This window comes from Capra hircus, chromosome 27, assembly GCF_001704415.2.
Source record: "Capra hircus breed San Clemente chromosome 27, ASM170441v1, whole genome shotgun sequence".
Classification (NCBI taxonomy): Eukaryota; Metazoa; Chordata; class Mammalia; order Artiodactyla; family Bovidae; genus Capra; species Capra hircus.
In genome coordinates, this window is record NC_030834.1 from 7,362,579 (window position 1) to 7,384,302 (window position 21,724).

Consider the following 21,724-nt stretch of genomic DNA (forward strand, 5'->3'; position numbering starts at 1 on the left):
ATGTTATTGTAAGCCATTGAGTATAAGTCCCGGTGCTTTACAGTAAGTCCTTGTTTATCTGTTTATAGCCGTTTGATCCTAACTTATACCTCCCTCCTTCCTTCTCCCCTTTGGTAACTAAATACGTTCTATATGTTGGTGAGCCTGTTTCTGTTTTGTATAGAGATGTATTTGTGTTATTTTTTAGATTCCACGTATACCTGATACCCTACAATAGTCGTCTTGTTCTGTTGTCCTTACTTCACTAAGGAGGTGAAGTAAGTGGGTAACCTCCAGGTCCACCCGTGATGCTGCAAGTGTTTCATTCCTTTTCATGGCTGAGTAATATTCCACTGGGAATAAGTATCACATCTTCTTAAGCCAGTTGTCTGTTGATGGGGGCTTGGGTTGTTTCTGTGTCTTGGTTATTGTCAGTGGTGCTGCTATGAACTTTGGGATGCATGTATCTTTTTGAATTAGAGTTTTCTCCAGGTAGACAACCAGGAGTGGGGTCACTGGAACACGTGGTAGCTCTATTTTCAGTGTTTGAAGGAACCTCCATACTGGTTTCCACTGTGGCTGCACCAATCTGCATTCCCTCCAGCGGTGCAGGAGGGTTCCCTTTTCCCCACTCCCTCCTCGGCATTTATTTGTAGACTCTTTAACGATGGCCGTTCCGACTGGTGTGAGGTGAGAGCACGCTGTGGTTGACTGGCGCTTCTCAAGTACTTAGCGGTGTTTGGCATCTTCCCATGTGCCTATTGGCCATCTGTACGTCTTCTTTAGGAAAACGTCCATTTAGATTTTCTGCCCCTTTTTTGATGGGGTTGTTTATTTTTTCAGTATTGAGTATATGAGCTGTCTGTATGTTTTGAATATTAACCTCTTTTTGATCGCATCTTTTGCAAGTATTTTCTCCCAGTCCCTAGGTTGTCTTTTCACTTTTTTGATGGTTCCATGACTGCACAGAAGCTTATAAGTTTAACTGGGGCCCATTTGTTTATTTTTGTTTTTATTTCTCATGCCTTGGGAGACTGAGTTAAAATATTGCTATGATTTGTGTCAGAGAATGTTTTCCCTATGTTCTCTTCTAGGAGTTTTATTGTATTGTGTCTTATACTTGGGCTTCCCAGGTGGCACTAGTGGTTAAAAAAAAAAAGCAAAAAAAACCTCACCTGCTGGTGCAGGAGATGTAAGAGACGGATGTTCGATCCCTGGGTTGGGAAGATTCCCTGGAGGAGGGCATGACAACCCACTCCAGTGTTCTTGCCTGGAGAATCCCATGGACAGAGGAGCCTGGTGGGCTATAGGCCCTGGGGTTACAAAGAGTCGGACACAACTGAAGCGACTTAGCATGCACACATATCTTAAACTCAAAATTTAAACCATTTTGAGTTTATTTTTGCATGTGGTTTGAGGAAGTGTTCTAGCTTCATTGATTTCTATGTAGCTGTCCAGCTTTCCCAACACCACCTGCTGAAGACAAGTCTCTGCTCCATTGTGTAGTCTGGCCTCCTTTGTCATAGATTAATTGACTGTGAGTGTGTGTTTGTTTCTGGGCTCTGTATGCTGTTCCGTTGATCTATACATCTGTTTTTGGACTGTTGTGATGCTGTTTTTGATTAATGTAGCTTTGTAGTATAGTGTGAAGTCTGGGAGGTATTTTGCCTCCATCTTTGTTATTTTTCCTCAGGATTGCTTTGGCGATTCTGGGTCTTTTGCAATTCCATATAAACTTTAGGATTATCTGTTCTAGTTTTGTGCAAAATGTCATGGGTCTTTTGATAGGGATCACATTAAATCCGTAGATTGCTTTGGGTACTATGGCCATTTTAACAATACTTACCCTTCCAATCCAAGAACATGGGGTATCTTTCCATTCTTTTGAATCATTTTCAATTTCCTTTATCAGTGTTTTATAGTTCTCAGTGTAAAGGTCTTATTCCTAGGGGTTGTTTGTTTGTTTGTTTTGTCTTGTTTGACATGATTTTAAAATCACGTTTAAATTTCTTTGTTAGTCTTAAGAAATGCAACAGGTTCCTGTATATTAATGTTATCTCCTGCTACCTTGCTGAATTCACTTATTAATTCTAGTATAACTTGTGTGGAGACTTTAGGGTTCTCTGTATAGAGTATCCTGTCATCTGTAAATAGTGGTGGTTTCACCTCTTCCCTTCCAATTTTTTCTGTCTTTTACTTCTTTTTCTTATCTGATTGCTATAGTTATGACTTCCAATACTATGCTGAATAGAAGCGGCAAGAATGGGCATCTTTGCCTTGCTCCTGTGGGAAGTTTTCAGCTTTTCACCATTGACGATGGTGTTTGGCTGTGGGTTTGTTGTAAACGGCCTTCCTTATGTTGAGATATGTTCCCTCTAAACACATACTGATGAGAGTTTGGCTCTTTCACATGCTTTTTCTGCATCTGTGGAGATAACCTTGTGGTTTTTGCCTTGTCTTCTGTTGATGTTGTGTACCTCATTGATTGATTTGGGTATGTAGAGTCATTCTCGTGACTGTGGAATGAATCCAACTTGATCATGGTGTAGGATGCTTTTCATGTGTTGTTGGATTCAGGTTATAAATATTTTGTGGAGGAGTTTCGCATCTATATTATTCAGACATTTGGCCTGTAAATTTCTTTTTTTTGCCTGGTTCGGTGTCATGCTGACGCTGGCTTCATAGAATGACTTTGGGAGTGTTTCCTCCCCTTCAGTCTTTCGGAGAAGTTTGAGAAGGATTGGTGTGAATTCTTCTTTGTGTGTGTGGTAGGATTCCCCAGTGAAGCCATTTGGTCCTGGACTTTTGTCTGCAAGCAGTTTTTTTTTTTTAAATTATAGATTCTATTTCACTTCTAGTAACTGGTCTATTCAAATTCACTATTTCTTCCTGACTCAGCCTTAGTGGAGTGTATTCTTCCAGAAATGTGTCCATTTCCTTTGGGTTGTCCACCTTGTTGGTATATAGTTGTTCATAGCATTCTCACGATTTTTAAAATATTTCTGTGGTATCAGTTGTTATCCTCTCATTTCTAATTTTGTTTACTTGAGTTCCCTCTCTCTCTTCTTCCTGAGCCTGGCTAGAGGATTGTTGCATTTGTTTATCTTTTTTAAAAAAAAACCAGTTGTTGGTTTCATTGATCTGTTCTATTGTTTTTGGACTCTTTTTATCTCCTCTCTGGTCTTTATTATTTTCTTCTTTTTGTTGACTTTGGATTTTGTTTGTCCTTCTTCTAATTCTTTTAGGTGGTAAGTTGGGCTGTTTGTGACTTTTTTCTTGTTTCTTGAGGAAGGCCTGTATTTCTATGAACTTCCCTCTTGGAACTGCTTTTCCTGCGTTCCATGGATTATGAAGCTTGTGCTTTCACTTTTGGGCTTTCAGTTCTCTTCCATTCGTCTCATTTTTGTGCCCACTCTGTGTGTGGCACCTGCCTCATTGCAGGAAACTGCCAGAGCTCCTCACTAGTGTTTGTTTCTGTTTTTTAAACAGAAGAAAGTGTCAGTGAAGCAAACACAAGATGAAGAAATAAAACAAACAGATGAAGAGAGAACCAAGGAGATTTATACAAACTGGAAAGAAGATTCGGAATGGCAGGCTTCTTGTAAGTACCCAGAGGCCTCTATAACAGTGACACGAAACCAGCTTGTTCACTTAATAATATGACAATCTGGGAAACACTTAGAATGGTTGTCCAGAGATATTTTTTAACACTAAATTATTACTCAAAGGCTATGGGCCACCTTTTGAATTGCAGAAAGGTTCTCAGCTCATCTTTGCACCAGCAACATTATGATGTATCTAAGTGATGGAATGGTATTTAGCTATGAAAAATGTTTTGGAAGAGTGTTTAATGTCCTTAGAATATATTTATATCTTTTTAACTTGGAGAAGAAAAATGATTATAAAAATAGTATGAAAAGCATCCCTATTTTAAAATGTCTAAGTATATGAGGGAAAAGACGTGGAAGGTTAACGTATTTACATTAGTTTTCTTGGAGAGGCAGGATTCAAAGTTACTTGTTGGACTTCTTGTTTTTGTGTATTTTCCTCAGCTTTCAACAGTGAGCACATCTAAACTTTGTAATCAGAAGACACAGGGATGACAGGCAGGCTTGTTGCATCCTTGCCACACCTGTGGCTGAACCCTGCTTCATTCTGAGTTAGCACTGCCCAGAGAGGGTCCTCCTGGGGAGAGGCCAGTGCCGATGAAGCAGAGCAGAGGGTGAGCAAGGCTGATGCTGGGAGAATTCGGGTGTGAAGCAGGGTTAGGGCTTCCATCTGACTTGGACTAGGAAGCCCTAACTGCCCGGTCATCCTTTGAGGCAGCGGGAGGAGCCAGGGATGGGCATGTCCGCAGAATGTTGGGAATTCCTTTACAATGAACACCATTAAAATGACAGTTTTTGTGAAATGAAAATGTTCACCAGATCCCATCACTTCTATGCAGTGAAATCTTAGTGTAATGGATGATTTTAGGCATTTCTTTGAAGTCAGACATAACAGATTCTGACCAATAATGCCTGAAATGCAGATAAATACCCATAAGGCTTATTCTTACATCCTGCTTTCAAGTCCATGATGCTCGGTTGCTGGAATAAAAACTGCCAAAGCAACAGCCCTTCTGTGTTACAAAGCAATCGTAAAAGGCTGTCTTGGGTTGCTTTCATGCACCCACCGAGGCTGTGACTGGCCCTGTAAGAATCATTTCCTTCTTCGGTCTGGGAGGCAGAATCACTCGTGGTTCAGCCACGTGGACTCTTGAGTGTGGCCTCTCTGCCCACCCAGCCGGTCCTCGGCCACAAGCCACTGAAGAGCCCCTGATGGTCTGGGGAGGGGTGGTCTCTGGGCTTGAGGATGAGACTGCGGCTTCACCTCATGTTATCCTGAGACCCCGCTGACCGGACCCTCGCTCGGGCTGGGACTCCTCTCCGCCTTGGCCGCTGCAGGAAGTTCTCAGGCACGGGGCTCCCCTTCCCCCGCCCCAGTCTCGCTCTCAGCGAACCCTGCGGAAAGAGAGGACAGGCACCGGGCCCTGACCGCTGGGGGCCGTGCCCTGTTCCCAGAGCCGCTCTGCTCACAGTCTCCGTGGGCTGTCTCTCCTAGTGCGAAAATCCAAAGCCGCTGATGAGAAGCGGCGCTCCCTGGCCAAGCAGGCGCGGGAGGACTACAAGCGGCTGTCGCAGCGGGGGAGGAGCGGCAAGGGGCCGCAGGGCCCCCCGGGCGGCCCCCCGAAACCCAAGAGGCCCCCGCTCCCCCCCAAGCCTCATTTCCTGAGCCCAGCAGGACAGCCACACACACCTCTCAGGTGAGGCGCCGGGCGGGTGGCTCTAAGTGTAAGTAATTAAAGGTAAGTTGCGTGGCCGCTTTGGGGACAGAAGCTGTCAGTGCCATTCAGTCCGGCCCCACCTCCCAGCCTACGATGCTGAGACACCTGGGCAGGGCTTCATCCCTCCTCGCCTGTAAAATACCCACTGTGGGTACCACTAACATGCCCAGTAACGTCGTGAAGATACCTAGACAGGTTAGTGACTTCGCATGCCCCCAGCCCGGCCCCTCCCCGGGGACAGCCAGGAAGGGGAGGGGGACCGTTGAGGGGTCGTCCCAGTGGGAACGCCGGGCTTGCTGGCCTTCGTGTCACCGGCAGAACTCCACTTTCCGCAGATCAGGATGAAAGGTTTGATGACAGTTCTCGTTCTGGGCGGCCTTTCCCGGTGGCCCCCGGTAAAGGATCCGCCTGCCACTGCAGGAGATGCAAGAGACGGGGTTCAATCCCTGGGTCAGAAAGATCCCCTGGAGTAGGGAGTGGCAAGCCGCTCCAGCGTTCTTGTCTGGGACATTCCATGGACAGAGGAGCCTGGAGGGCTACAGTCCATTGGGTCGCAAAGAGTCAGACACGACTGAATACACACACTCATTCTGGGATATACAGCTAAGCTCATAGGTTGAGAATTTGGAAATGTTTCTTTTTTTAAATGCAGACTTTATTTGATGGTGATGATGACCTGAGCTTTGAGGGTATTAGGCAGAACAATTTGTTTTGGAAGCCCCTTAACGAAAAATACAGTGGTACCACAGCAGAAACTCCCATACCTTATGGTATGTTTTGTTTTAATTTATTTATTTTAATTAGAGGCTAATTACTTTACAATGTTATGATGGTTTTTGCCATACATTCACATGACCTTCTGTTAACTGATTATACAATTATTTTCTCCCAGTTATTGTTATTATATGATTTGGTATGTAGAAAGATGGTATTTAAAATAACTGAGAGAAATCACATATTGATTTAATGAAATACAATTGTCTGAAGCCTTGTCCTCTGTGACATAAAAACTAAAAACCCTTCTCTGTTGGGAGTATGGAAAAATAAAGAACAAGGCTTTCCCTTTGTATGAGGTGAGTGGTTATCTTCAGGGTTCTTTCCTAATGGGAATTATGAACTCAGAGGAAGCAGGGGGTGGGCGTTTCCTCTACTGTGATTATTTCTTTACTCAGTTGAAAGGTTCCATCTGGGGATTTGCAGGCTGGCACAAAATGACCACGTTCAACAGAGTGGCTATTTGGGGAATGAGTTTTTCCTTATGGATGACAAAACAAGGAAGACCCCGCAGTGCTGTGACCAGACGCAGAGCGTGAACTCCTGCCCAGCCCCTCCCACGAGCCTGTTGCTGTGTCAGGCCCTGGTCCCCACAGGCAGGGTGCTCCTCCAGGCTCCCCGAGGGTGGGAACGTGCTGCCATATGTCTGCACCCAGGGTGTTTTTAGAGCACAGCCTGTGTGACTGATGGTAACAAAGGTGCCCTTTCACGAGGGTTTAAGATGATGTTTTAAGCTCGGTTAGCTCATTTTTTCCAGCTTAAGCCACTTGCATGAAGTGTTTTTTGTGAGGTGGCCAGACTGGGTGGTGTCAGGGCTGGGATTTCAAACAGTGATGACCTAGGTCAGCTAGCAGCCAGCCCAGGGCAGGACAGACACGGACTGTCCGTGGCATTTCCGCTTGATCGCCGAAGATTTCCTGAAGGAAAGGACCTAATCTGAAAGTTTGGGGGAGAAATTAGTGTGTAATCTCGTGTGTGCATGTCCGCTCCCCCGGAAGGTCGATTATTATAGGCTGTTTTCTCCAAACGGCTATGTTTCTATGTACTTGCATGTACATCACATGTGTATATGTACACACTGACATGTATGTCACATGTAACTCCTGGTAGCATGTGTTACCATTAAGACATATAAAGAATATAAGTTAATTTACATGCTATCCAGTAGCTCATTCAGACTCATTGTTTTTACTTTGAGTTCTGCTCAGCATTAGTGGGCCTGGGACTTGGAAATACATTTATTATTAAAACACTGCAGCGTTGCTTTTTATAATGGAAATTGACTTAAGTCCCAGAACTTAAGTTCTGCTACTGACTTTTGCTTCAAAACCACGCTGCTGCTTGTATCTTTCTCTTAACTAACCTTCAAACACTCTTCTTTCTTTTACTTTCTGTTTCTGAGACTGCCTTTTAGCAGAACTTTTGAAAGTGTGTCAGAGAAGGAAGCAAGTCAGGAAGGTTAGTGGAAACAGGAAGAAGAGGAAATTGAATGATGAAAGTGTTGGGGAAGTTTATGCTATGGCATTTGGGTTCTTCTGCTTGCAAGCACTTGCTCTCCAGGAAAATATGGGGTGCAGGGCAGAATATTTCACTTTTTAGCGCTGTTTTCTCAATTTTTAATTGGGAGTTAATGGAGCTTCTCACTCAAATAAAAAATGAGTTAAACACTGTGGTGCTAACTCAAAGCCATGTGTAGTCTATAGGACCAGCAGGGCAGATCCATTCCCCACCCTGTTCCCTGCCTTGGAGGAGCCCTGTGACGGCTGTGTGCAGGGCCCCACCCCACGAGCTCAGCTGTGTGATCTTCAGACATGTGTTATATCTTTGTGTGTGTGTGTGTGTGTGTGTGTGTGTGTGTGTGTGTGTGTGTGTGCACGTGAGTTTTGAAAGCATTATTTTCAAATCTGGTGACCCTAAGTTGCAAACCTTTTGCGAATGTCAGGAATCAGAAAGTGACGAGGCCGGCGTCCAGCCCAGCCCAGGAGGACATCAGGCGCTGGTTCCGGGAGGAGCAGCTTCCTCTGCGGGCGGGCTACCTGGCGGACTCGGACAGCATCGCCCCCTGGTTCCACGGTGAGTGTGCGGTGCCGACCTTGGCGGCGGGTGAGCCAGCAGGAAGGCAGGACAAAGGCTCCCTTCCACTTGAGCTGCCCCGGAGAGGCTCTGATACTATTCTCAGAAAGTGGATTTTCCCAGCTTTCTCAGGGAGCGGCTGGCTCCCGCCAAGTGGCCCACAGCCTTGGTGGCTGCCAGCACAGGTTGGTTGATCACCCCAGATGGACACCACAGGGCGACTGGCGAGGCATTGCCCCCTGGGCACTTGCAGAGGGCACTCGGTTGTGACCCCCCATGGATGGCAGCACCGTCAGTCCACTCCCCGCAAGCAGGGAGGGGGCACCAGATGTGGTCGGAAGGGCACAGGCCACGTGACCTTGGGCAGATCACGTTCTCTCTTGTTCTTGTTGTTCAGTTGCTAAGTTGTGTCCGACTCTTTGTGACCCCACGGACTGCAGCACACGAGGCCTCCCTGTCCTTCATCATCTCGCGGAGTTTGCTCAAACCCATGTCCATCGAGTCGGTGATACCATCCAACCATCTCATCCTCTGTTGTCCCCCTCTCCTCCTGCCTTCAATCTTTCCCAGCATCAGGGTCTTTTCCAATGAGTCAGTTCTTCTCATCAGGTGGCCAAAGTATTGGAGCTTCAGTTTCAGCATCAGTGCTTCCAATGAATATTTAGGGTTGATTTCCTTTAGGATTTGGTTCTCTGTAGTGAATCCATTTATCCAAGCCTCATTCTCTTCTTGCATTAAATGAAGGGGTTGAGCACTGTGACCTTTAATGAAAAGTTCTGTGGTTTTGATCCCTGCAGTTAAGGCTGCGAGATGGGCTTGTTGGAGGCTAAGCAGAGGTCAGCTCATAAAGCATGTCTTTATTCGATGCTTGAAACTGGACTCATTCAAACCGTCTATTTACCCTGCACCCACCTCACCGACCTCTCAGCTTCTTGGATTTCAAAAACAGGCGGTGACTTTCTGTCTGCTGCTTCTGCAAGCTCTGTGGCTGGGTTGGATTATCACTGGCTCTGTGGACAACAAAAGCTTTATGACAGAAATCACGTCCTCTCACAGAGAACGCTTGTCCTAATGGGCGTCTTGGTTTGAGTTGTGTTTAAGACTACTCTCTTTTCAGTAGGATCATCTCACGTGGAAATAGAGCCACAAAAATCAGCACCCAAACCCATAGAATGGCAAACTCCTCTGAAAAAGAACCAAGTCATCTGTGGCAGGCTCTCTGCGAAGGGGCTGCTTTTACAGGTGCAGCAGAACCATCTAGTTTTCCCTGAAAAGGCAGGTTCTCTGGTGACTGAGGTTTTGTAACTGTCCGTACCCAGAGGAGCCCGCTCTGTCTCGGGGAGGAGGTTGTAAAAGCCTCCTTCCCCTTTCTGCTCTCCTCTGAAGATTCTGGGGGAGGAAGTGACAACAGTGTCAAAAGAGAAACAGAAAGAGCATGGTTAGCACCTCCACCATCTCGCGTTGCCTGTCTTTTCCTTTTTAAGATAAACAGTGAGGAAACCAGCCTCTCTAGTCTCTGTGTCATTGGGCAGAAGATGCTGCTGTTCCTGGTTCCCAGGGTGCTAGCTGTTTTAACTGCCAGGAGTGAGACATTCAAAGTGCTGATGTTATTAAAAATCCTGATACTTTAATAGGCAGTTCTACTTGGAAGAGTTGCTATGAGCTAGGAAGACACAGTTTGGCTGAAAATTTGGTTGAAGCTTTGGTTGAAACATAAGACTCTTGGATTTTACTTGTCATTTATTAATTGCTATTGTTGATGATTTATTTTCATTTATACAAATATTTATCATAGATGTATCAGTCACATCCGACTCTTTGTGACCCTATGGACTGTAGCCCGCCAGGCTCCTCTGTCCATGAGATTCTCCAGGCAAGGATACTGGAGTGGGTGGCCATGCCCTCCTCCGGGGGAGCTTCTCGACCCCGGGATTGAATGTATCTCTTACATTTCCTGTATTGGCAGGTAGGGTCTTCACTATTAGCTCTGCCTAGGAAGCCCGTTGTAAGCAAAGTAAATAATGTGATATGATATAGTGATGCAATAGTAAATACACAGCCATGTAGTCAATGTAAGTTATTATCTTTACTTTTAAGAAGAAAAAACTTTGTATTTCTATGATAAAGAGAAGAGGGGCCACAGCTTATCTTTTTGAAACATAACTGTTTACTAGGAAACGTGTTTTGAAATAACAGGATGGCAGTTCGCTGTGGGTTTACTATCTTCCTTTCATTGATTCACACCCCTAAATCACCCTTTGTAAGTTACTGTTTTGGCCACCTAATTTTCCCCCGATAGTCTGTATTTCACCCCTTTCTCTAAATTAGCTTTGAGTAAGGATGAGGGTGAGAAGGCAGGGACCAGGGAAGTGAGGGCAGCTGGGCCTCTGCCTTGTGGGGCGGGTGGGGGCTGCACACCCGTTGGTGAGGCAGGACCCCAGAGGATGAGGCAGGACCCCAGAGGATGTGGCAGGATCCCAGAGGATGAGGCAGGACCCCAGAGGACCCCAGAGGATGCAGGAACTTAGGGGAGGGGGCAGGGCACTCGTTTGGGGTGTGATGACTTTGAAGGTTCTTTGGGGCCGTTGTGTAAAACGGTCCCTGGGGCAGCCAGACTAATGGATCAGAGCTGGAGATAATAGACTGGGTCCTCAGCCCGTAATTGGAAGCGTGGAGTGCGTGGGGTTTTCCAGGGTGAGCTGGGAGGGTGTGAGAGAGGAGCTGAGGAAGCGCCAGGCAGCACCCAGCACGGTGGCAGGGAGGAGCAGACGGACAGCAGGTCCAGAGACCACCCGCTGCCCGCAGCTTCCTTCTTGCTCAGGGAAGATCAGGCTCTGAAGGCCGTCGACTGATGAGACAGGGCCTGCCCACACCAGGGAGGGTTTTTCTCTCCTCCTTTGAACATGGTTTTTCTAATTATGACAGTGCCGGGAAAATAAATCCAGTGCCAGTGATGTAACAAGTATTATAGCTGCTCTGCAGATACAGGGAGTGTTAAAAGCCATGTTCACTTTGTATCTATTTTTACTAGAAAATAAACCCTGAAAAACAGAATTAAGGCTCCTTTTTTCCTCCATTTTGATGCTGTTTCCTCTTCCCAAGGGATGAACCACTCTTCTGAAGCTGTCTTTTCCATCCATATTTACATTTTATTACATGTATATATGTGTGGGTACTTCAGGAAAGTATATTTTAAAAATATAAAACACAGGTATGCATATGTTTCTACAAAACAGAACAATGTGTTTAACATTTAACCTATGGTATCATGTTGTAGGCATTCTTCTGAAACATGCCTTTTCTCTCAATATTATGTTAAGTGGGTTTTCCCTTGTTTATAAAGGTAGGCTAATCATTCCTGGTACTTGTAGTGCAGTGTTTTATGATATATGTTATTCATATATTTATAATACACGTATAAAACACGTAATCTTTTGTGTTTGATGATATATGTTTTATTACACACATACACACGTGTGTCATCACTCATTCATCTCTTCGCCTACATTTGGCACAATTTTTTTGCTGTTACGGAAAATGATGTGGTTGGTATTCACCCCGAACATGCCTCCTTGAACACATTTGTGATCATTTCTTCAGGGTGTGTATTTAGAAGTGAAATTGCTGGGAGGTAGGATATGAACCTCTTTAAGTGTTGCCAGATGGCCTCCAAAGTGATTAAACAAAGTTATACTCCCACCAGCTTAAGCTTACCAGGGGGACCACCTTATTTTAATTTGCATTGATTTGCCCTCGGTTTAGCTTTTCAGGGTTCCTAGATAGGTGGGTCGGAGAAGGCAATGGCACCCCACTCCAGTACTCTTGCCTGGAAAATCCCATGGGTGGAGGAGCCTGGTGGGCTGCAGTCCATGGGGTCACGAAGAGTCGGACACGACTGAGCAACTAAGTACAGCACATATACATGCGTGTGTGCACGTGCCTGCATCTCTTGCGTCACTCCTTTAAATGAAGCCTCATCTAGGAGTAGTCACAGCAAAGGACACTGTCACTAACTCACTGACCCCTGACCAGGGTGCCTGCCTTCGGCACTGTCAGCCTTTGGCACTGGATCACTGTCTGTAGTGAGGCTGTTCTGTGAGCAGTGGGAGGTTTGGCAGCATCCCTGCCTCCATGCACTGGAGAAGACTAGAGCCACCCCCACCCCCCAGCCCCAGTGTCTGAGACATTTCCAGACATCGCTCCAGTGAGAACTCCCACCCCAGATCTTGTAGGATCATTCCCAGGCCCCAAGGTCCCCATCAGTCAACTTGGGAGAGCTCACCCTCCCAGGATGACTGTCAACGGTCCTACCCCTCAGAAGCCACATGACGCCCGTGCTTGTCACTGGGTGGAAACGTGTTCTGAGGGGCGAGCGTTCCATTCGTACTGCATACGTGGCAAGTCGCTTCAGCGGGGCCCAACTCTTTGTGACCAGGCTCCTCTGTCCATGGGGAATCTCCAGGCAAGAATATTGAAGCGGGTTGCCATGCCCTCCTCCAGGGAATCTTCCCCACCCAGGGATCAAACCCAGGTCTCTCACGCTTCCTGCATTGGCAGGCGGGTTCTTTACCTCTAGCACCACCCTGGGAAGCCCTCCATTTGTACTACACATTTGCTTATGGAACCTACCCCATCCCAGAGAAGGCAATGGCACCCCACTCCAGTACTCTTGCTTGGACAATCCCATGGATGGAGGAGCCTGGAAGGCTGCAGTCCATGGGGTCACTGAGGGTCGGACACGACTGAGCGACTTCACTTTCACTTTTCACTTTCATGCACTGGAGAAGGAAATGGCAACCCACTCCAGAGTTCTTGCCTGGAGAATCCCAGGGACGGGGGAGCCTGGTGGGCTGCCGTCTATGGGCTCGCACAGAGTCAGACATGACTGAAGTAACTTAGCAGCAACCCCATCCCAGGTACCAAATACCAGATGACGAACCACAGTACTGCTCCAAGGAAACCCAGTGTGGACTTAGGGCTGCTCAGGTTCTTACTGGCTTTATCCACACAGCTGTGTTTAGCAGAGGGGAGCTCTGGAAATGATGTGGCTGAAACCCCTGCCCTTCTTTCCCGCAGGAATCCTCACCGTAAACAGAGCGAACGAGCTTCTGAGCACCTGCGTGCCGGGCAGCTTTCTGATCCGGGTCAACGAGAAGGTCAAGGGCTACGCCCTGTCCTACCAGTCTGAGGACGGCTGCAAGCACTTCCTCATAGATGCCTCCTTGGACTCGTACAGCTTCCTGGGCGTGGACCAGCTGCAGCACGCCAGCCTGGCCGAGCTGGTGGAGTACCACAAGGTACAGCCCCGTGCGCGCACCGCTCGCTCGGTGACGGGTGTCCTGCAGCTGCTCTGACAGTGAAAGGCGGTTCCATGGAAGACAGCTGAGACGAGCAGGGGAGATCAGCCCCCCGCTTCTGTAACTCCTCCTGATAATAGTGCTCGTGCTCAATCGTGTCCGACTCTCTGTGACACCACGGACTGTAGCCTGCCGGGCTCCTCTGTCCGTGGGATTCTCCGGGCAAGAATACTGGAGTGGGTTGACATTTCTTCTTCCAGGGGATCTTCCCGACCCAGGGAGCGAACCCACATCTCCTCCACCTCCTGCATTAGCAGGTGAATTCTTTTAACCGCTGAGCCATGTGGGTAACCTTCCCGATAACAAGGATTGTTAATTGCACCTCCTTTATCACTGAACCTGGTCCCTCCTCATCAGGGAGAACCCACTGGGGCAGAGAATGCACGAGATGATGCAAAATCTGTGCACTCCAATCACATCTGAGAACGCTTTTTTTTTAACGTATAGTTGATTTACAGTGTTGTGCTAATTACTGCTGTACAGCAGAGTAATTCCGTTATATATGTACACACACATTCTTCTTAAAAATACATTCTTTTCCATATGAGAACACCCTTAAGTGAGAGCACAAGCCCGGGAAGGAGGGAGACCACAGGGCAGCTTGTGGACAAGAAATCTCTCTTTCGGGGTTGCCTAAGCCAAGAAAGCTTAGTGTAAAGCGAGGGGAGACCAGAAGCTGTGTGCTCCAGCAAGGCAGGAAGGGCTTCTTATGAAAGTGTCCTGTAAAATAAGACGTGGGAGCCTGGGCTGAGGCCTCTGCCGCTCTTGGGGGGCTGCAGCCTGACCTGTACTGTCTTCCTCACAGGAGGAGCCCATCACCTCCCTGGGGAAGGAGCTCCTTCTGTACCCCTGCGGTCAGCAGCAAGAGCCGCCCGACTACCTGGAGCTGTTTGAGTGACAGCCCTGCAGCCAGCAGACCCCACGGCTGTGGACACACGTGAGAAGCCACGGCAAGCTGACCCCGAGCAAGTGAAAGGACCCTTGAGGTTCCATGAAGATCTCTGCACGCATGCTAGAGTTTCACGCCAAGAGGGAATCACCTCCTCCAGCAACAAAGGGGGATGAGCCCGCAATTCCGCAGCTCCTAACACGAAGGCCACAACACTAATGACGTGTGAAACAAACCAAGAAACTGGTACCTGGTAGGAATCAAGCGCGAGCGAAATCGCTTCGGTCATGTCCGATTCTTTGCGACCCCATGGACTGTAGCCCGCCAGGCTCCTCTGTCCATGGGGATTCTCCAGGTGAGACTACTGGAGTGGGTTGCCATGCCCTCCTCCAGGGGATCTTCCTGACCCAGGGATCAAACCCACATCTTACATCTTCGGCATCAGCAATCGTGTTCTTTACCACTAGCGCCACCTGGGAAGCTGGTCGGAATAAAGGGACACCTCAAAACCAGACTCTCCCGCGGCCTCACGGGAAGGTCTCAGGCTCCTGTGTAGGTGAGGTTCAGGTGACATTGGGGGCTGAGCCGACCGCCCCCACCCACCTCACTCACTGGGCGTGTGGCAGCCAGGGTGCGGGACACACAGGGAGAACGATCTGAGTGAGGAGTTTGAGGGTGTCGGAAGAGGGGCTTCACGTGCACAGAAATACCCTGGGCGAGGGCAGGAGGCGAGGGACCGTGAGTGAGGTGGTTTCCCGGCTCTCGGGGAGCAGGCAGGGCTCTAGCCAGGACCGCAGAGAAGGAAGGGGGAAGCCCCACAAGTGACTGGTGTTGGCAGACGGAGCAGGGCATTTGGGGGAGCGCCCTGGACACTGTGTCCGCCCGCACCTGAACCTGACCTTATTTGAAAACAGGGTCTCTGGGGCTGAGGTCAGACCAGATGAGGGTGGGCCCAAGGCCGACAGCTGGCGTTCTGACAAGGAGAGGGGGCTCTGGAAGCAGAGGCACACGAGGCAGAGTCGCGAGTGAGGAGCTGCAAACCCGGGGACGGGCCCGCAGGGCGGCTAGAGCCCCCCTCCCCAGGGCCCTGGGGACACCTCAGCTTCAGACTGCTAGCCCCCAGGACTACTATGCAATAAATGTCCTTTTTCATAAGCCGCTGAGTTTATGGTAATTTATTACGGGAGAGCCCCAGGAAACGAATATAGACATTTACGTCGTCCCGGACGCTGACATGCACTGTGTACCCGTGGTCACTGTTCAGCCTGCCCGCCTCCTAACGAAGGGAGAGCGGGAGATAACCGCCCCTGGCAATTCTGGCAGATGCACTGGGCCAGGCGTCTCCTGCCCCACTGAGCCCACCCCAGCCTCCAGCAGCTCCTGGAGGAGCCCCAGCGAGGTCGTCCTGGGCGAGGGGGCCCTGACTGGTGCTCCGGGCCTGACTCCTGGGGCAGCTGTTCTGCAGCGGTCTGTCTGAGGGTGCTGGTTGTGCAAAACACGCCCTGACTGTGTATAGTCTAGTCAGAGAAGGGGGTGGGGTCCATGCATGTGTGTGAGTATGCATGGGTGTGTGTGTGCTTTAATGAGAAAGTTTTTAAACAGATTATTGTTAAGTGTTGCTTAAAATGTCCCAGGTGGTTTCTGTTGCCTGAGAGATCGTGTCGCAGTTGTCTAAGAGATCGTGTCTCTCGGCTTTCACGTCTAATAGTAGTTTGGCAGTCGTGACATCACAGAACTGCAGAGACACACAAAGACTGGCGGTCAGAAACTCCTGTTCCCATCTCTTCCCACCATTAGCTGTACGACCTTGGACAGGTCCCTCTACCTCACTGAACCTCAGTTCTTCACTTCTAACAAAACAAGGTTGGGATAACCAGGTCATTATTTATTTTACCCAGCTCTGAAATCTCGGAGTTCTGAAATGGATAGAAAAATATCCTATAGTCACTAGTAATTATGAAGACAGATAAGATGCTGGCATCACCCTCTGCTGACAATTATTTTGGAGGAAGTAAGGAAGTCATATCCAGACACCACTACACTGAGTGACATCCCATTACACACACATACATGTACCCCACCCTCTTCTCACCCCACCATCCCGCTGGAGGAAGACTTGGAAAATAGAGGATGATTGAGTGAGTGAACCTGCTGTCAGCAGGGGAGCAGATTTGAGTTCACAATCTTACCCTGTTGGTTACTGATACTCAGAACAAGAAACCGTCCTGTGTTTGATGATCCGATGGCCAAGAGTAACACTTGATATTCTAAGTGGGAACATTTTACATAATTCAGCCACTGTTTACAACTCGGTGGGGTTGGAGAAGCCTGAATTCTCATCCCAGCTCTGCAGTTAGACTCCGTCTCCCAGTGTCTGAGCCTGGTTGTGGCTGAAGGCCAGGATGTCCACGCCGGCCTGGTCTCGCCCTCCTGCGGCCTCGGTCCAGCCAGCGCCCACACCTGCCTGCCAAGGCTTCCTGGTCTGGGAGCCTCCCCAGTACCTGCAACCACCCATCTCGGAGGGACCGTGCCAAATACCGCTCCCTGACGCGTCACTCAGCCCTCCTCCAGGAGATCCTGGGTCTCCTGCCACCCCAGACCCTCCGCTGCCGCTCTCCCTGCCCCTCCCCCTGCCAGCCCCGGCCCCTCAGCAAACTGCCAGCAGGCCGAGGAGGATGCACCAGAGTCTATGCCCATCAGCGTTGCCAGGAGGCCAAGTGACATGAAGTAAGTGTCAGTAGGCACAAACCTCACCAGGAAGAGGAAAACACAGGGACAGAAGAATCCAGAGAAGGGAGACAAAGTGAAACCAGGGCCCGGGCAGGTCACTCAGGAGCATGTGTACCCCCAACTGCCCTTCCGAGCTAACGCGTTGGAATTAACCATCCTGTGGCTGCTGCGGCATCAGGTCTGTTTTTAGATTAAAAATAATTTTTGTCTATTTTTTTGCAATTGCGGCCTCTGCAGAGACAGCTTCCTTCATGCACACGCATCCTAACACAGGTTACAGCCTCACGCACACGCACCCAGGGCTCCTGCACCTGGCGCACAGAGAGGACACGCAGTGATGTACAGGGGTGCTCAGAGGCATCTCCAAGGGGCCTCTTTGCTTTCATTTTGTCAAGAACGTGGTAAATGTTTTCCTTCCAGACTGCACTGCACAAGGCTTTTGTTTCAGAACCTAGTTCAGTCCAGTCCAGTCACTCAGTCATGTCCAATTCTTTGCGACCCCGTGGACCGCAGCATGCCAGGAGTCTAAGTTTTCTACAAGTGTATCTTTAAACACTTCCGTTTGAGTTGTGTCCCCAACCTGAGGAGGAGCAGTGCATCCTGCTTTAGACGTCCATCCCTTGCTTCCACGGTTATAATCTCCTCCTCCTGTTTGCCCCTCTCTGGCCCCTTCCTTGCATTTTAGGAGAACTGCCCACTCTTTCCCTTCCACTCACAGAATGCACGCTCTGCAGTGTGAATCCTGCTCGTGGGCGGCCTTTAGCATGGATGTCAGTACTTCCGTTTCCACCCCACTGGCTCTGCCTCCTCGCCCCCGCTCAGGGAGCTTTAGACGCCCTGCTGCTGCCCCAGACTGAGAGCCACCAGGAGGCCTCAATGGTAAAGCTGCCCTCTTGTTTGCGGGTGGTGAAAACACATTACATGGTAACGAGGCAGCCTGATACAGCAGAAAGCCCAGCAGGTCTGGGTTTGGATCCTGGCTACTACTTTAACCAGCAGTGTGGAATCTTCAGCTTCATGTCTGAAACAGGAGTTTCTAAAGTCACACTGGGGGTTCTGAGGCTCAGAAAAGAAATGTGTAAAGTGCGTGGACCATGTATAATGTGTGAAGTCCTCCACAAATGGCAGTCATCCGGTGGGTCCTGCATCCAGAATCCATCTCCCCTTTTATCAGCTCAGCTCAGTCAGCGGGCTGTGTACCCTAATGGCCCATTTGCTAGTTTCTGGGATGAATTGAGGCGGAAAGGGAATCTTAAGGAGAAGGATCTGATGAGGAATCACAGAATGTACCAGCCAGTTGACTTGCAGAGAAATGGCTTGATTAGTTTGGGTTTGAAAGGGAATGCTCTGCTGCCTCAATTTTGACATCCCCCAAGTGAGCAATCACCTAGCCTTTACCCCAGAGCTGGCCCTTGACAAGCGGATTCAGCTGTAATATAGTTTGAAATCAGGCAGTGTATGCCTCCAGCTTTGTTCCTCGGTTTCAAGATTGCTTTAGCTATTTGGTGTTTGTTTGTTTTTTTGTTTGGATTGTTGGTTCCATCTTTTGAAAAATACCATTGGAATTTTGATAGGGATTGCACTGACTCTGTAGATTGCCTTGGGTAATATGGACATGTTAGCAACATTAATTCTTCAATGCATGGACACAGACTGTATTTACATTTATTTATGTCTTCTTCAATGTCTTTCATTAATGTCTTATAGTTTCCAATATACAGTTGTTTCACGTCCTTGGTTAAATTTATGCCTAGGTGTTTTACTCTTTTTGATACAATTGTAGATAGGATTGTTTTCTTAATTTCTCTGATAGTTTCTTCAACTGACTTCTGTGTGTTGACTTTGCACCCTGTGACTTTACTAACTTCATTTATTCTAACAGTTATTTTGGTGGAATATCTAGGGTTTATATATAGTGCTATGTCATCTGAAAATGGCAGTTTTGCTTTTTCCTTTCCAATTTGGGTTCCTTTTCTTTCTTTTCTTTGCCTTATTAAGACTTCCAATACTGTGCTGTATACAAGTGGCAAAAGTAGGCATCATTGTCTCTTTCCTGATCTCAGAGGAAATGCTTTCAGCTTTTCATCATTGAGTATGATATTAGCTGTGGGCTTATTATATATGGCCTTTATTATATTGAGGTATAGTCCCTCTATATCCACTTTGCCAATAGTTTTTATCATAAATGGGATATTGAATTTTGTCAGATGCTTTTTTTTTTTTAACAGCTATTGAGTTGACTATATTTTGTTAATATGGTGTATCACTTTGAATGATTTGCAGATACTGAAGCATCCTTGCATCCCTGGAATAAGTTCCATTTGGTCACAGTGTACCATCTTTTTAATGGACTGTTGAATTTGATTTACTAATATTTTGTTGAGGATTTTTGCATCTAACGTTCATCAGGCACACTGGCCTCTGTGTGTGTGTGTGTGTTAAGTTGCTTCAGTCGTGTCTGACTCTTTGTGACTCTATAGACTGTAGCCCACCAGACTCCTCTGTCCATGGGATTCTCCGGGCAAGAATACCGGAGTGGGTTGCCATGCCCTCCTCCAGGGCGTCTTCCCGACCCAGGGATTGAACGCACCTGCTGCTTTGCAGGCAGACTCTTTATCACTGGGGAAACCATATTGACCTGTAACTTCTTTTCTGTGGCACTTTTGTCTCGTGTTGGTATCAGGGTGATGCTTACCTTGCAAAACATGTTCGGAAGAGCTCCCCCCTTCTTCTGCTTTTTCAAAATTCAAAAAGGATTGGTATTAATTCTCCTTTGGATATTTGGTAGAATTCACCAGTGAATCCATTTGGCCCTGGATTTTTGTTTGTTGGGAGGTTTTGATTACTGACTCATCTCTTTGTTAAGCATCCTGTTCGAATGTTCTGCTTCATTATGAATCGGTAGGTTATATGTTTCTAGGAATGTTTCTATTTCTTCTAGATTGCCCAGTTTGTTGGCGCATAATTACTCGCAGTAGTCTCCTGTGACCCTCTGCATTTTAACCTATCAGTTGTAATTTCTCCTCTTTCATTTCTGATTTTATCTGAGTCCTCGCTTCTTCCTGGAGAGGCTAGCTACTGGTTTGTCTGCTTTGTTGATTTCCCATAAGCCAGCTCTTAATGTGACTGACCTTTTCTATTGACTTTTTTTTTCCTTTTGGTCTCTATTTCATGTATTTCCATTCTGATCTTTGTTATTTCCTTCCTTCTACTAACCTTCAACTTCATCCTTCTTTTTCTAGTTCCTTGAGGTGTAAAGTGTGGTTGCTATTTTGAGGCTTTTCTTGTTTCTTGAGGTGGGCATTTATCACTATGAACTTCTTTCTTTGAACTGCCTTTACGGCATCCCATAAATTTTAGTATATTACACCTCTGCTTTTGTCTCAAAGTATTTTTTAAATCTCTCTTGATTTCTTCTTTGGCCCAGCAGTTGTTCAGTAGCATACTGCTTAATCACCACCTATTTGTGATTTTTCAGTTCTCTTCATTTAATTGAGTTCTAGCTTCATACTTTTGTCATCAGAAAAGATGCATGATATGATTTCAACCCTCGTAAATTTATCAAGAAACAGGTTTAGTGGGGTTTGCCTTTAATTTCCATTTATTCTTTTCATTCTTTTCAAATGAGGTTAGCCATCCCAGCCGGAGAGGTGAGGTCAGCTGTCGAAGATCCGTAGACCCTGGAGCTGGAGGTGGTTTAGGCAGGGGGTCAGTCGCGAGGTTAGAGGCTGTGGGATTCATGACGGAGGCAGGGAGGTGCTGGCTGCACTGTACTCGGCTGGCTTCAAGCCAATGTGTCTGACCCTCAGGTAGGTGAGGAGTGAGCCCAGTTCATCCAGCGTCCTCGCCCCCACTCAGGTTCTGCCTGCGTGCAGCGCCTGCAGGACACCTGCACAGCCAACCTCCAGCTAAAAAGGCACCCGGCGCGTCTTAGGCAGAGGTCATGAAGGTGGCCCAGCCCTCTCTGAACCTCTGGGTGATGACAGAGGCTGAGACAGCCCGAGGCATCACAGCATCATGTCATCTCCCCAGCCCCTCCCCTCGGAAGAGTGGCAAGGCAGACAAAGCTGGGGCACAGGGCTGACTACTCCAGAGGGCGTGTGCAGAGGATCAGGAATGCCGAGATGTTTGAAGGCACCTCAGCTGACTGAGAGAAAATTTTCTGTGTTGAAAAAACCACTGCCCAAACCCCCCAACCAACTGGCACAGGCCTGAGCTTTTGGCAGCAACAGCAAAGCACCAAGTCCTGCCAGGAGAAACAGCTTTGCATTCAAGTATAAAGCTAATCAAAATAAGGACCACACATATGACGCATCCTGCCAGCTATTTAATGAGTGTTGGGTGTAAAACACACCCACTCTTTTAAGAACCGCCCAAGGGCTTCCCAGGTGGCGCTAGTGGTAAAGACTCCGCCTGCCAATGCAGAGACAGACCTGGGTTCGATCCCTGCATCAGGAAGATCCCCTGGAGGAGGAGATGGCAACCCACCCCGGTATTCTTGCCTGGAGAATCCCAGGGACACAGGAGCCTGGCTGGCTACAGTCCATGGGGTCACAGAGAATCGGACACGACTGAAGCAACTTAGCACGCAAGGGC

At 47.9% G+C, this 21,724-nt stretch overlaps 1 protein-coding gene across 2 annotated transcripts in view; it reads left to right on the plus strand.

The window, feature by feature from the left end:
- SH2D4A (SH2 domain containing 4A) overlaps positions 1-15,553 on the plus strand; it is a 55,212-nt gene extending 39,659 nt beyond the window's left edge. For both annotated transcript variants that reach the window (XM_018042054.1, XM_018042053.1), the window contains 5 exons: positions 3,469-3,580; positions 5,083-5,284; positions 8,022-8,152; positions 13,229-13,449; positions 14,315-15,553. In XM_018042054.1, coding sequence (XP_017897543.1) covers positions 3,469-3,580; positions 5,083-5,284; positions 8,022-8,152; positions 13,229-13,449; positions 14,315-14,407 — 759 coding nt within the window. In that variant the 3' untranslated portion in view covers positions 14,408-15,553. The remainder of the gene's footprint in view (positions 1-3,468; positions 3,581-5,082; positions 5,285-8,021; positions 8,153-13,228; positions 13,450-14,314) is intronic.